This window comes from Numenius arquata, chromosome 8 (assembly GCF_964106895.1).
Source record: "Numenius arquata chromosome 8, bNumArq3.hap1.1, whole genome shotgun sequence".
NCBI classification, from domain to species: Eukaryota; Metazoa; Chordata; class Aves; order Charadriiformes; family Scolopacidae; genus Numenius; species Numenius arquata.
This window is the reverse complement of record NC_133583.1, coordinates 35,340,423-35,356,100: the sequence shown is the minus strand read 5'-3', so window position 1 is coordinate 35,356,100 and position 15,678 is coordinate 35,340,423. Positions and strand designations below refer to the sequence as shown.

The 15,678-nt window shown below is 48.6% G+C and overlaps 1 protein-coding gene across 2 annotated transcripts; it reads left to right on the top strand.

The window, feature by feature from the left end:
* Nucleotides 1-7,710: 7,710 nt before the first annotated feature.
* On the top strand, nt 7,711-15,370 carry RGS4 (regulator of G protein signaling 4). 2 transcript variants are annotated; one of them, XM_074152460.1, is made up of 5 exons: nt 7,711-7,911; nt 10,921-11,025; nt 11,950-12,011; nt 12,776-12,942; nt 13,478-15,370. In XM_074152460.1, the coding sequence occupies exons 1-5, from the start codon at nt 7,868-7,870 to the stop codon at nt 13,727-13,729; spliced, it is 630 nt and encodes a 209-aa protein (XP_074008561.1). In that variant the 5' UTR covers nt 7,711-7,867; the 3' UTR covers nt 13,730-15,370. The 2 variants fall into 2 exon arrangements, with proteins under 2 accessions (XP_074008561.1, XP_074008562.1); XM_074152461.1 differs by lacking the exon at nt 12,776-12,942 and having other exon boundaries at nt 7,868-7,911; nt 13,478-13,548.
* Nucleotides 15,371-15,678: the final 308 nt, after the last annotated feature.

The window sequence follows — 15,678 nt, the reverse complement described above, 5'->3', positions numbered from 1 at the left end:
TGTAAAAATTCTTCCTAATATCCAACCTGAACCTCCCCTGGCGCAACTTGAGGCCATTTCCTCTAGTCCTATCACCTGTGACTTGGGAGAAGAGACCGACCCCCGCCTCTCTACAACCTCCTTTCAGGTAGTTGTAGAGAGCAATAAGGTCCCCCACGAGTCCTCTGTGAATGGCAGCTTAAGGATTGCCACAATAGGTCCTGGTCAGATTCCTGTGTGATCCTGTATTAGATAAGCCAGTTATGGATACTGGAGGCTTGATTCAAAACAGGTGTAGAAGTCCGTATTTTTTTCCTTCTGTCTTTAAACTTATTTCTAGCTGAATCACCAAGCACAAATAGGCCTTGGGAGAGCAGCTTGCAGGAGTCTCGCCTGCTGAGCCAGTAATTGCAATCTTTAGCATCCAGCCTGCATCCGGAGTATGAGAAGGACAGGCAAACATGGTTTCAGAAGAGACAGTAAGATCTCTGCCACGTGCATCCTGCTGAGAAGTTCAGATGATGAAATGTAACAACATGGAGCATTTATTTCTTTTTTGGAAAAAGCAGAAATTTCTAAATGATGAAGCATTAAATGTTGTCACTCTCAGCATGATACAGGGAGCATCAGCTGCAGAGCGCAGCCATGTACCATGTGCCATAGATTTTGCTTCTAACTCTTCCTCAGCTTTTTTTTTCCCCCTCTGTGGCACAGTGAAGCTCAAATCTGCTTGGATTTTCAGCACTGCTGCAAAATAAATTTTAAATAGCAAGAGGTCTTGGCAAATCAGAGCTTACCAAACGACCAACAGTTGTTTTCCAATGGTAGTAGTTTTGCATGTCTATATATACTGTATGCATTCCTATGCAATCAGCCTCTGCAGCAAGTGCCTTTTTCCCAGTGTAGCAATTCCACATTTATACTACACTGGATATTTGCCTCTTGCAGTTTCATTCTGTCTCGTTCACCTCCAAAACACAGAACAAGGAACTTGATCAGGATAGGATCAGCTGTTTTCAGTGCGGTTTCATTTTGCTGCTTCCTTTTTATGATTTCTAAAGGAGCTGCACATCAGGGCTGACTGATCCGTTGAATACCTGGCACCTTTTAGAATTGCCCTTCATGCTGAGGCCACATCCAGAGCATTTACTTCTACCCCAGGTCAACTCAGCCATTGTATGCAGCAGGCTGGCATCACGCAGTGCTTTTGAATGGATGCTGTTTCTCTGCTGCAGGTGCTTGTCCTTGCTTTTGTGTTTCTTTAGCCTGCAATCATGATGCTCTGCAGCCCCATCTGCAGACTTGTCAGGCATCATCTTTTAAATAACTGGCATACCCTTGAGACAGGCATTGACAGATGCTTGCTGCTTCCAAGCTGCCTTTTGTAAGCGGGCTTAGAGAATTAAACAACTAAACTGTGGCCAGAGCAGCAAGCAATGTGCTTTGGATGCTGAGCCATGACCCCACTGACAAAATGTCCCCTGGGCTTTGCACTTCTGAATAAAGCTGTAGCCTTTGTTCCCTGACATGGGCCCTTGTGGTGTGGCAGCTCTAATCCTGCTCAGCTGCCGCTGGAAAGATAAGAGGGAAGGAAGGAAAAAAGGTCCATCTAAGGTTAAGACACTAGATCTCACTAGATTTGCGGCGATGAAAGATTTAGCCTTGCAGCCTGTAACTTCACATCCTCTAGTAATTGTCTAGGCAGAAGATAGCTCAATCACATTAAAAAGTTGGGCTTTGTAAAGCTGTAGAAAAGAAGCCACTGCACAGCTGGGTTGCTAAGGTGCAGAAGGCATGAGAAGTGGTTTTGCTGTACACTGTACATAAAGGCGTCTTAATTTCTGACGCATCAACCCTCTTCCTGCCTCCTTGTGTACCTCCTCCTCCTCTGTACCTTAGGGCACATTCGGGTGAAGCAACAGCCCACGAGTGAGAGGTCTTCAGGTGAGGTGGGCACAAACTGCTGACTGTAAACTAACACGGTGATGGGCCCACAGGGGTCAAGGTGAGCTGTCCCACCATCGCCCACGACAGCTCCCGTCTCAATAGGGGATTCCCAAGTAAGCTCCAAATAGTAAGTGCAGACAGCTTGTGAAGAAGAACATGCTGGAACAGAGAATTGTGTGCTTAAATCAGCAACAGCTAAATTCCTGTTACACTATATATCAGGTCAAAATATGGAGTGAAAATACTTAGACCTGGTTGCTGTCAAAGGTGAGATTTTTCGCTGTGAGCATTCCGTGGTGCATATCTCACTGGAGCTGCCTTTGCTCAGTGGGAGCAGCACCCAGCTCTCGGGTGCTGGGCTTCAGCCAGGGTGTGTGGGCTGAGGAGGGGGTGGCAGCACACAGACAGAACAAAATCAGCTGCTTCACACCCCCAGGTGCATTTCAGGGACAAGAGAAGTAATGGCAGCGTTGGGGTCTGGCACTGGGAGACTTCTAGAGGAGCTGCAGGCAGAGCTGGGACACTCTGCAAGCTCAGTGTTCCTTGCAAAAGACCAGTGAGTGTGTCCCTGCCTGGGGCTACACAGCCCTGGGGGTGATCTACACAGTTTTACATCAACCAAGTGCAACAGGCTTGCGCTAAGATTCTTGGACGAATAGACTAAAGGGCTCTCAGGACAAAGAGCGGTCCTTTTTCATACATTTTATAATAAAAGGAGACTGGAAGAAAGCCATGATCTAAGAGGGAGTGAGCTGTGTAGTCACAGAGCTATTAACCTTTTGATCAGTGCAGGAGCACTATTAGTATGGATGATAGCAGGCTCGTTTGAAAAGGTGGTCATATAATTGATACCAGCTGATGCGATTTAATGGAAAAATAGACCTTTTCTAATGGGCTTAATAGTGCTTTTATGAGGGAGTTGTGCTGGTGAAATAGATTTATAAATTAATACGACTTGCTATCAATATTTGGCTTAAAATGTCATAAAATCCATATCAAATGGACTAAAAGTGGCTAAATGAGACATTTTGAAGTGTTTTTAGTGTTGAGAAAGCATCAATGAGCAGACATATGTTGGCTTGGTTTGTGGTCAGTGTTATTCAAAACTTTCTTAGCTATTAAGAGGAAATGTTTAAGTGGCTGTTAATCAAGATGGATGATGAGACAGATTTGGGAAACTGGAAGGCAAATTACTCAAATTATAGCTTTTTCTGTTGTCTGATGCCCACAAACAAGAAAAATAGCCAGCAAAAAAAAAAAAAAACACCACTTATTTCATTAGCAAACCCAAACCTGGAGAAAAAGAAAATCCATTCGGGCTGAACAAAATTCTTCCTTTGATACAAGATGAAATATTTTCTTCTGGGTAGTAGGCAGGAGAAACAGGCAGCCCAAAAACTGAGGGTTGAAGCAAAATAAAAAACAACCAAAACCCCCCAAATTATTTGGAACTTCCAAGTACTTATAAATGACAAAAATTCACTGATGTTGTAGGTGTGTGTATAAGTAGAAAACACCTGAGAGCATGGGAAAATTGTATGAGTTGTACTTTTCATTGTATGAATTGCGTGAAGTTGGGGTTGGGGAACATGCTGAATGAATGTGCTAACGTTTACAGAGAACCACTCCAGAGAGGAGCAGGCTCAACAAGAAACTATGGCAAGAAACCAAAGCTGCTTTGCCTTTAAAAGTTCATCTTTGCCTCACCCAAGAGAAGCAGAAAGGTGACTGGATCAGCCTGGAGGTACATTCACTTGAGAAGGTTTCCATGTGAGCAGCGAATTAACTGTGTGGCAGAATGGTGATTTGGGAAGAGATGGTCTCTTCTCAAAGACTGCCTCTGGGGGCTGGTTGTGAAGACCATGGCTGTGGTCACGCATGAAGTCAGGCGGTGCATTGCAGAGACATGGGAAAGAACGATTTCCTCAGACTATGCCGTGGGACAGCATTTCTGGGAATCCCAGCACTGGTTGGGGGACCCTATGGGGCCAAGTTTGGCCTCTCAAAGTGTCTTTTAGAGAGGTCAGGCCATAGTCAGTGCCCTGAGACAGGAAACATGGCTGCATGCAAGTGGCAGGCACAGGCACGTGCTGAGCTGATTCATCCAAACTCAGACCCAAATGGTCCTTCCAGGGCTCTCTGCTCCCAGCTCATTAGCCATAATTCAATCAAAGTACACATGTATGTGGAAAAGATGCAGCCCTTGTTACTGGAAGGAAATCTTAGCCACTAACGGGTGTACTGGAGAAGAAATCAATGGTGGGGGGTTGCACTGGAAGGGATTTTGTGCAAGGAGTGCTTGGGGCTGAGGTAAGGGAGAGGCAAATCAGGGAGTTCAGCACAGCTCCAGGCCCCCTCTCTGCAGCAGGGCTTGGCGCCAGGGCTGCTTGTGTGGGCAGAAGAGGAAGAGTGGGCCGCTGTTAGCCTCTGCAAGGTGGACCAGGGAGGGCAGCAGCCACACAGCCTCATCGCTCCCATATCATGCCCTTCTACATCTCCAGTGACACAAAGCAGCAGTCTTCCTTGCGTGCTCATGCATCCCACAGCCGGCTGCTCTGAGATGGGAAGGGACTGAGGCGGGAGAACCCTGCGCTGTCAGGAGGGCAACAGCCTGTAGTAGCTTGGCTCTGGGCAATGACCACCAAAGCAGCATTCCCTTTGCTCCCTGCCTCCTCCCACGGCCTGCCGCTTGGCTGTGGCTGAGCCGAGGGATACATCCCACACACACTGGTGTACAGGGGTGAGCACGCCTGTGTGACGTTTTTCCCTAGCAGTGATGGTGGGAGGGAAAGCTCCGTTTCACAGCCTTCTCTCTAGCTGCTTGTGAAGGCAGGGCGGGAGGTGCAGCAGGGATGAGTGGGTGGGGGACAAGGGATGCCACAGTGGGAACTGCAGACGTTTACTATCATGCTGTCTCTTGTGAGGCCCTGGGTGCCTTCAAAGCACCGCCTGGCCAAGAGATGTATTGGCCAGGGAGTCCCCACCCCCAGCCTTGCACCCCCAACCCATCCTCACTGCTGATTTCTCCATGCTGCAGGTGAAGCAAGACAGAGGTGACGCAACAGGCATCAAAAGTGGTGTGAGCCGCCGCTTCCCAGTCTGGCAGAGAGGAGGAGATTTTGGTGTTGAGCAGAGCGCAGTCTGTGCCCTGGGAGAAGAGCCCTGACTATGAATGGTAAGAGATGGAAGGGAGTGCTTTTAATTGGAGAGCAGCTGGAGCATCTAAGAGGATATTAAACTACAACAGCTGGGAAACACAGCTTAGAGGAGAAACAGTACGTTAACCCAAACTCCTCGTGTGGGGCCAGACTGAACCAGACTGTGTTAATGAACTGGAAAAATGGAAATTTCAACAGTTCTAGGAGTCTGCATATCCAATCCAGGCACTATGGTCTGAATTGCAAAGGCCTTTTGTCTGGCTGTTTAGTGGCAGTGTTAGAAATTTCTTATTACAGCCTGCTCACACAGAAGTTGGGAAATGCAGAACGTGACTTGATGTTGACACCAGCATTCAAGTGTCATTAGAGCCATGCAGTGGACGTGCTTACAATCCACAGAGAAGTGTGACATTCCTAAATCTGGTTACACGCCAATTTGCAGAGAAATTGTAGAATTCCTGTGTTCTGTGCAGAGGTTCCCTGCCCCAGCAAGCAGCCTTTGGGACCTTCCTGAGCCGGGAGGTCAGATTCTGGCTGCCAGGGTTAGGGCCAGGGTTAGAGCTTGCAGACACCTTGACCGTGTCGGCCAGCTGAGCTCTTGAATTGCTTGAAAGAACATGCTGCAGTTGCACATGAACAGCAGTAACATTGCACAAGTTTAAGATTTAAATTAAATTAATTAAATTAAATATTCAACAATTAATTAGTTGTTTTTTCCCCTTGGCCATATTCTGCCCTTTGGCTTCTCTCCTCCCCTCCCCAAACAGAGGATATCAGAGAGCTTTGGCACTAACCCTGCCAGTGCTCATTCACTTCCTACAGATCCACCCAAGTGCTGTCTGCTCACCAATACTAAAAACACAAGGGGATTCACTCAGTTAAAGTTTTATGCTGCCCTGCACTGGACCTGATTTTTATTCCAAACAGCACAGGACTTGCAATCATGTTACCTTGGGTTTGACAACAGATTAGTCACATTCATACAAAAGCATTTTAAAGTTCATTAGAGCATTGCCTTTCAGCACAGTTAATGATCTGAGAGGATGCAGCATGCCAAGGCAGGTAAGCTAGTCTGGTATTTGGGTTGTCTGTGCTGCTGGCTGTAGGCTCTAGAGACACAGGAGGGAAAAGCTCACTCTGCAAGTTCTGCAAGTCGTCGGCAAAGTAAATGTTTCTGGGGAGAGGGAGTGCAGCAGTGGGTAGCGTGGGCAGACAGCCTGCTGCTGAACTGAAGCTTCTTTATTTCACAGCGGGAGCAAGACTGAAGTGCAGCAGACCATATGCATGTCCGTCTGCCCAAAGCTTTCCCCTCTTTTATAATGATGGTACAGGTTGTGCAGAGCTGCAACTCAATAGATAATAGCCAATTCTCCCTCTCCAGAGGGGCGACTGCTTTCTGCACCCTCCAGGGTCTGAGGACAAGTGGTGTAGCTGGAGTCATTCTGCTCTATTATGGGACTACAGCAGAACCAGGCAGTACAGTCACCACCAAAGATCTCTGCAGCAAGGTGTTTATGGCTTCATCCTTTAGCACAGAGTATCCTCAATGTTGCCACAAAGTCCTCTCTGGTCAGGCACACTTCTGCCTATTGTTTTAACTAACCATCTTCCCTTAGGGACTCAGGGACAAGGACTGGCTATTGATTAGGAGCAAATCCAAATCTGAAGACTGACAGTGGACACAATAGGGAAATAAGCATCTGCTTTGGGTTTTTTCTTTCTTTTTTTTTTGGGGGGGTGGGGGAAGATTAAGAATCACTGAAATGAAAGGAAGCAAAAATGGCTTCCCTTATAATATTGTGATTTTTTTTTTGTGCTATTTCTGTGACCGCGGAGATCACAGTAGTCAGGGGTACAAAGGTGCAGAAAATGAAAAGATGCTACTCGCTGGTGAGTAAGACCGTTACAGCCGTGTGTCTGTAAACATTGGTGAAGTAAGGTATTGGAGGAGTGATACCTATGTATCTAAGGCAGCTGTGTGGTCAACCTCCTGTGTTTCTTTTTTCTGCACGTGTACATAAGCTGTCCATGAATACGTGTGTGCCAGGACACCCACATTTTATATTCCAATTAGTGATATGCCCCTCAGAGCTTTTTTTTTCAGCCTCACCAAAGGCATATATCCACATGCCTCTAGAATAAAACAGGACAGTCTCATCTGCCTGCATAGTTCCCTGGTGAATTTACATTCTTCTTTCCTTAGAGCTCTGGTTTCTGCATTTGTTGGGATTATGGGAACCTTTTGTGTTTAAAATTCTCATCCCTTGTTTTCCCCAGGTTGCTTTAAATAGAACAGGAAAATGAACAGAGGAACCAGTAAAGCTCATCTCACTTCTCAGAATTGATTCTCTGACCCTTTTTACTGTCTGTGCCCCTCTGAAAATCTCCTCCAGCTTTTATCTGCACTGTTCCACCTTTTGAAATAGAGGAAAGCCCCTGAAGCTTTTTCCACCCTTTTAAAAGAATCAGCGTCTGCAGCCAGACACCGAGCTTCATTTCTGGTAAGGTTTCCAATCCCACTCAGTCCTTTGTCTTGGCTTATACGTCACCCTCTTCCTCTTGGGTGGGCAAAAAGGGGATGGGTGCTGCCGCTGTGCTGACTCCTGACTGGGTCACCCAGTGCTGCTGGGCTGTCTGGGCTAGGCTATAAAACAGAGCCAAGGCAGCGCAGCTGGCTCAGAGACGAGACTGAATTCTGCAGACAGCCAAGGACCCGCACGCAGCTTCTGCCGCCTCCTGTGTTGTTGTTTTTCCTGGAATACAGAACCGACCTCGGAAGCAAGATGTGCAAGGGACTCGCTGCACTGCCAGCCACTTGCTTAAAAAGGTACTGTTTATTTCTGAGCATCTGTTAATGGTCTTGTTAGTCTGGAGATACACTGATGTATTGGCCTTTGTGTCTGACGCAGAAGTGGCAGATTTGGCTCTGATGCTTTTGTAAGATTAGATACAAATGATTCTTTACAAGCTTCTTTTTTTTCTGTTAATCAGAAGCAGAATTGCATAAAGGTTTTGTATTGAGCTGTGGGAACTCTAAACTCATCCTTCCCATCAGCAAAACAAGCAGCTCTTAATATTTTGATATTTCTCTCATCTGCTTCTGCCACAAGCTTTGCACCTCTTTTCTCCTTTGAGTCCTTTCTCTGCTGAATTTTCTCTTCTTGATTTTTTGAGGGGGAGCAAGGCAGACAGAATATCACAAAAATCCACAAAACGCATCCCAAATGCAGAAGCCCAGCCTGGCAGGACCAGAGCCCTGGCCACCAGCAGGCAGGGCAGGGATGTGGGCCAGCCCAGGGCACGGCGGATCTGGATGCAGCACCAGGCGGTGTGGGGTCAGCCTGTGTCCCCGGGGTGTGTACTGGTGGTGAGGGACCAGGTCAGGCTGTAGCCCCAGGGCACAGCACTACAGGGCCGGTGTGGGGCTGGCCGTACCCGCATTGTGCAGTGCCGATTAGGATGGGCTGAGCTGTTCCCCTGCCACGGGTGCAGGATCTGTCTGCACCCCAGTGTGTGGTACTGGCCAGGCATCCCAGAGAAGGCAGAGTGGAGCCTGTGCCTGCCCCAGGCACGTACAGCATGGGGCAGTCTGGCCTGCCCCACAACCCAGCATGAGGGGGTCTCTATGCCTGCGAGGGGGTCATGAGCCCACCTGGAGGGGTGTTACTCCTTTTCAGGTGCTATGGGGCCTAGACACCCCCAGCAGGGTGGCCCAGGTCCCCAGAACGGCACCAGCCCCACAAAACTCCCTGCTCATCCAGCCCATGCAAATTGCACGGGTCTCTGATGGCACAGTGCTGCCTTTCTGGCCGCTCGTGCCCTGAGGAGCGCTCCTGAGGCTGCTTCCCAGTGGCTGTGCAATGGGGAGGGTTGCGAAAGTGCAAACTAAGACTCAGCCTGCTCCCATCTGGGAGAAGAAGCTCCCCACTCATGGTGGATTTGAAAACAAGTGCTGAAAATGTAAGGAAAAAATATTGACACCTTCCCCCCCCCATTTGCAGCAACATTTGACAGGGGAAAAAAAAAAATACATTTGAAAGGGCAATGAGGATGATTCAAGGATTGGAGCATCTCCCTTATGAAGAAAGGCTGAGAGAGCTGGGACTCTTTAGCCTGGAGAAGAGAAGGTTGAGGGGAGACCTTATCAATGCTTATAAGTATCTAAAGGGTGGGTTGAAGGAGGAGGGAGCCAGACTCTTTTCAGTGGTTGCCAGTGAGAGGACGAGGGGCAACGGGCACAAGCTGGAACATAGGAGGTTCCACTCAAATATGAGAAGAAACTTCTTTACAGTGAGGGTGACAGAGCCCTGGAACAGGCTGCCCAGGGAGATCATGGAGTCCCCTTCTTTGGAGATTTTCAAGACCCGCCTGGATGCAGTCCTGAGTAACATGCTCTGACATGCTCTGGGCAATCCTGCTTCAGCAGGGGAGTTGGACTAGATGATCTTTATGGTCCCTTCCAACTCTAAAAATTCAGTGAAATTCAGTGAAAATTCAGTGAAAAAATGCAAAGGAAAAAAAAGTTGACATATTTTAACCATCTCTGTCCAGGATTCCCAAGAAAATCCCTCTCTCATGGAAAGCTGCAGGACTCGCTGCAAGCAGCAGTGTCTTGTTTCCTCCTGCTGCCGCCTTCCTGCAGACCTGAGCGGTCTCCTTCTTTTGGGGACAGGTAGGATGGCAGTGCCAGGCAGCCCCAGTCTGGCAGCGCAGAGCAGCCGGTGTCTGCCTGGGCAGGGCCTGAACAATGGCCCTGGTCACACACACCCCGCTCTAATGAAGCCATGAGTTTACTTCGCTCTCACCCCAGCGCTGGTGTTGTTCAGGAAACATTTATGAGCACAAGCAAGCAGTGAGACAAGATATGGCTGGGACTGCTGACAGGATGCTATGGCTGGAGCAAAGAGCAGTGCTGGGAGGCTGAGCAGCTACTGGAGCTCAGCCCTGCGGCACAACCTCTTGCTGTTTTCCAAGCTCTAATCTGAGGAGCAGGAGAAGAATTTCCTGCTTACGCTATTGCTGCACCCTGCAGCATGCGCCCCTGAGCAAGCAAGACTGATTTACCTGCCCCCTCATTCTTAAACTGGAAGGAAACCCAGAGAGATGCTGAGGTCAATACCAGCTGCCTGTCTAGGTGCTGCCATCAGGCAATGATTGTCCTGATCATGCTGGAAAGCAGAACAAATTTAAGCACATATCCTCGTAGGAGCTTGCCGTGGAGCAAGGGAGTAGCTTGCAGTCAGCGTGGACTGGTTGTGATAAAACTCCTGGGTCATCCCCTGATCTCACCCCATGATCCTGCTCCTACCCTTTAACTTCCTCCCTTCCCTCTGTGTCACGGGCAGCTGCTTGGTAAGGTGGCCTGGCATGGCCCCACTGTTCCTGAAGCTGGATGATGAAGAGGGGAGATGGCAAGAGCTGCAGGAAAGGATTAGTAAATGTGTAAGAACTGGACAGTGGTAGCTGGGCAAGTCAGCTCAGGGAGAAGTGACACATTAACAGCATGGTGATGCCTTTCTGTCACAATATTTTAACTGTAAACAATCAGTAGGAAAACAGCAGCCCTTTGCCAGCCTTCCCTGTGGGGTGGTGACCTTCTCAGCAAGAAAATGGTGCTGTTGAATGTGAAAAATTACTTCTTTGACTTTGTTGTACTTGTCTATCTAGCCACAGAAATGTACATTATATGAGGAGTGGAAAGTCAGCACTGGAGTCGCTAGCTGTGACCTGCACTTATGTCACCGAGTAATGCTGAATGAGCTTATTGCGGGTGAGGAAGCTGCAGAGGGAGTTGTAACGCATTATCTTCATCTTGTTCTTGAATTGTTTCTTTCAGTGCCAAAGACATGAAGCATCGTCTGGGCTTCTTGCTGCAGAAGTCAGACTCCTGTGACTACAGCTCTTCCCAGAGCAAGAAGGAGAAAATATCTTCAAGCCAGAGGTAAGAGCAGATGCTGCCGTGTAGTTAAGCCCCGACTGCCTGCAACATCCCGTTTACTCCTTCACTGAGCTGAACTTCATTAGCGTTTCTGCTGCTGCCGCTTCCCAGTACCTCCTGAACAGCTGCGTGTTTGAATCTAGTGTAGCGATAGTCCTCAGGTATGGATAGTACCTTTCCAGGAGGAAGGTTGTACTAGAGGTCCCTTTCTGCCAACGTTTCTGGGATTCAGTATGTGTGTGCAAATGGAAAGACTTGTACAGTCCCCTGCACAGGGCAACAACGCCATCACAAGGCTCAGTGTGACTTGACACGTTGCAGTATCAGCAGCACTGGCTCTTTGAGTTGGGTTTGTGCAGGGGTCCGCACAGTTGCGCAGACGTATTGGCAAAGAAAACAGAGAAGGACCAGCCTGTCAAGGTATCACTGCTTTCGCTGAGGTACAAGTGGATTATATCCTTTCTAAAAAGGACTCCAAAGGCCAAGATATGCTCCTGGAATAGACGACCCCTAGGATGTTCTGTTATAGTAGAGGGAATGAACACAGGATGTACAAACATGGTTTCTAGTTCCCATGTTCCTCTCTTTTCCATATATTACTGATATGACCTGTAAGAGTGATCCCAGGTCCATCTCTCCCCCTGCGAGAGATGCATCCAGTCAGAAAATAAGCACAAAGTTCCCAACAATTTTTCCAGGACAATTCCTATCCAGTCCATGGCTGGTGACGAGGATTGCAAACTGGAACTACTGTATGTTAGATCTGAGATCCCCAGGGGTCTCTCTAAACCAGGCAGACATTTCCTTCTTGGTCTCGTGTGTGTGCTTTTACAACAATGAGGGAAAGAGATTTTCTAGTGATGCTGAGCAAAACTTTCTGTACTCCCCTTAAATCTCCCTTATGTTTCTCCCTTTGTCTCCTTTTAGGGTTAGCCAAGAGGAAGTCAGAAAGTGGGCAGACTCTTTGGAAAACCTGATCCATCATGATAGTAAGTAAAGAGATCCCTTCTGCTGGAGATAGTGAGGGTGCTGCCTGCAGAGTGTGTGTGCTGAGCAGCCCCTGAAGGGGACTGGGGACATTTTCTTTTGTCTCTTAGCAGCACACAGCAGCTCCTTTGGCCGCAAAGGCCACTGGGAGGGGAGGGGTGGTGAAGGGTGCTCTTGGTCACATCCGAGGGAAAATAGCAAGATATTGTGAGTGGGGCTTTGGCCTACGGCTGAGCTGTCCCTTTGTGAGAGCAACTGGTTTAGCCGCTGTACAAGGAGGGGACAATGCTGCAGCACACAGTTAACGGCGGGTTAAACAAGAGCCAAAAACTGGGGAAACTGCTTGCAGCTGAGCCCATGGGAGTCTTTGTCTTCCCGTCGGTTCCAGGCTACACTGATGTCCTTGAGGTTTCCTTTGCGCTGTTCCCATGGCTTGAGACTCTGCAGCGTGTGTTGGCTGTCTCCTCAGGGCCTCCTGGGAACACGCGAGTTGCTTGTGTTCTCCTGGCTGAGCCACTGAAGGTCGCAGTGGGGGAGCAGGCAGCTGAGGACCCACGCGTGACATTCCCATGGGGCCTGTCTGAATTCCAGCCTCCCTCAGCATGCATGAGCAACTACTGTGGAGGCGGGCAGCTGTCCCCAGGGGAGATGCTCATTCAGCTCTGGGAAAGAGATGGCAGAATTGTTGTTTGCTGCAGTTCATGGGTATGACTATCCGGGACCCAAAATTCTTACCTGATCTGCTTTTCTTCTAAAAAATCTGTAGGAGGTCTGGCTGCTTTCCGTGCTTTTCTCAAATCTGAGTACAGTGAGGAAAACATCGAATTCTGGGTCAGTTGTGAGGACTACAAGAAAACCAAGTCACCAGCCAAGCTCAGCCCTAAGGCCAGAAAGATCTATGATGAGTTCATCTCCGTGCAGGCAACAAAAGAGGTATGTGCACAGAACAGTTCTTGAGCAAAGGTATCGCCCTAAATCCTGAACCAGGCCGGCAGCACAGGGAAGTAGGGATCTGGTAGTTTCACAAGAGTTAAAAGATGCCACTTCACTGTTAGTTAGCAAGCAAATGGTGTCACTTTTATTGCTTTCATATTAAACTTGGATAGAGAGAAAGTGGGTTGAGTTACAGCCACGTGCCATCCCGTGTGCACACTCAATGGGAGAAGCCCAAGAGGACTATGATTCTCAGTGTTCCAGCTGCTCCCCTGCAGTTGTTTGAGTTTCCTGGCTGGCTGCATCCCAGAGGGATATGTGTCAGTCTCCCCTGACAGTTTGTCTGGCAGCAGAGATCCATTGGTATCCAGCTGCCAGATTCTGCCAAGGCTACAGGGTGTCCAGCAGTGATTTCAGACCACTGCCCATCAAGGACAGCTTAAACATGCCTGGTGAAGAGAAGCTTGGATTTTCCTGTACCTATGCTAGGCACTTCTGGGACAGACTCTACTTATGCTGTCCCTTTGGCCCACAGGTGAACCTGGATTCATGCACACGGGAGAAGACGAGCCACAATATTCTGGAGCCTACACTGTCCTGCTTTGATGAGGCTCAGAGAAAAATATTCACGCTCATGGAAAAGGATTCTTACCGCCGTTTCCTCAAGTCCCCCTACTACCTGGACTTGGTCAGCCCACCCGGTGCCGGCTGCGGACCCGAAAACTGCAAAAGAAGCCACACTCACACCTTAGACTGCAACTCTAACATCATCTCTCAGTGCGCCTGAACCTGCAGCAAGGCAGGAGCGGGCTGGGCTCTTGCAAGAGTATATGGCAGCAAAAGCATTCATTGGCATGAAGCAACAGAGCTGTCTCAAATAGCTGTCTAATGTCCCAGTTGTATCCCATGTCATGCAACAGCCAGCATTTGTAACCCAAGCCAGGCTCAGTTTGTGTAGCAAACCCTCCTCTGATTCCATCAGTGTAGGAGCCCTGGGGTCTTTGTCTGACATGAAAGCTGGGGGCAACCATTGCGTGCCCGCTGTGTTTCTGGTGAGCCCCGCAAGCCCAGGAGAGCGGTGGGGGAGCACGTGCTCAGACACAGCACTACCCACCAAGGGACCAGACCTGCAACGTTGCAGTGTGACACCTTGCAAGGAGCAGGGAAAAGAGGAGCCAAGGGAAGCGTCAGGGACTGTGAGCTCCCCTTTCTAATCGGCAAAAGCTTTGATGAAAAGGACTTGTGCTGGTCCTTAGCTGTTCACATAGCTCCCAAATACCTAGGCTTTCAGTAGTATCTGCTCAGAACTCGGGCTATGCTGCATTATAGTAATCAGACATAGGAAGAGCTCCTACTCTTTCTTGAAGGGAGACCAAAACTTTTCAGATAAACAGCCTCCCTCAATCACCACAGCCACAGGGAAGCTCTCCCCTCTGGCTGCTTCTCCCTCTGCAGCATCTAGTTTATTCCAGTCAAGGATTTTTCCTGGGGCTGTACAGAGCTATTATTTTGGGGGAGGTTCATTATTTCATATATTATTAATGCTCCCAGGTTTAATACTGTAGCTGAGTAGAACAGAAACGTGTTCCTTCTCTCCCAGACTGGCAGGTGTGTATTACTAACTCTGGGAGTGCCATCTGAATGCAGGTTTGCCTGCCCTGGCTTGTTTGGAGCAGTTTGTGATGCTCCCCAACCGCTGGGGAGCAAAGACCCTGCCTGGGAGTACTTGAAAACGTATTTTTATTTTTAATGTTATTTATGTGGGTTTCTAATTCAGTAGTAGCTTGACTCAGTTTTTCCTGGAGACGGTAGGAGGAATGTGTGGGTCTCATTACTGCTCCTGGGCTTTGCCAGAAGGCAGCTTACTTTTTAATCACTGGGGGCTTTGGGACGGACGCTGACCTGCAGTTGGAGGCACAAGGAATAGATGCAGGACTTGCTATCTTGGGCTGCGGTACTGGTTATCACCGGGCAGCAGCTGGGACCACCTGCTCTGAGCAGTCCAGTGGCTGTCGGTGACACTCTCCCCTGCCCCTTGGTCTCTCCTTAGTTGGATATTGCTGCTCTGACAACTGTGTATTCCTCGCTCTGCATCCCAGCCCAGACAACAGTTCTCACACCAGGGTTTTGGCATGGCAGGAGGAGGCCATGGTTCTCTCGTAGGCGCGTCCAGGCCCACAGAGGCCTTTGTCATCTGTTTTGACATTTGCTTTATTTTGTATTTATTAGATTGTACTGACACATCCCACCCCTGCATGTTCAGCTAAGAGATGGAGAGGCTTGCTAAAGCTCTGAACATAGCCAAGCATGTGGCTATCTTTTATTTTCCCCTGGTACTGGGAACTCTTGATAACTATTGCAAAAACTGTATTGATATTTAAATAATGATGAATACATTCTAAATAAAAATGTTTGCATTAGTCCCTTCTAAAATGCCATTGTGTGAGCCAGAGAAAATGCATGGAGATGCAATTCATTGGCCAAGGTTACTCTAAAATGTCATTTCACACATGGCTTCACTTAGAGGTTGTTTTAAATTACGGAAAGATGAAACAGCCATTATATCCTTCAGGTACCCTTGGCACCATGAGCCTGGGGGATGCTGGGCTTTTTGGGGTCCATGCTGTGCCCAACAGTGAGCTCAGCACAGGGACCACCCGTCCTTGCCGAGGGGCTGGGGTGAGCATGAGGCCCTTGTGAGAGCCTCAGAGAGGCGAACCTAGAGCAGCACCTCCT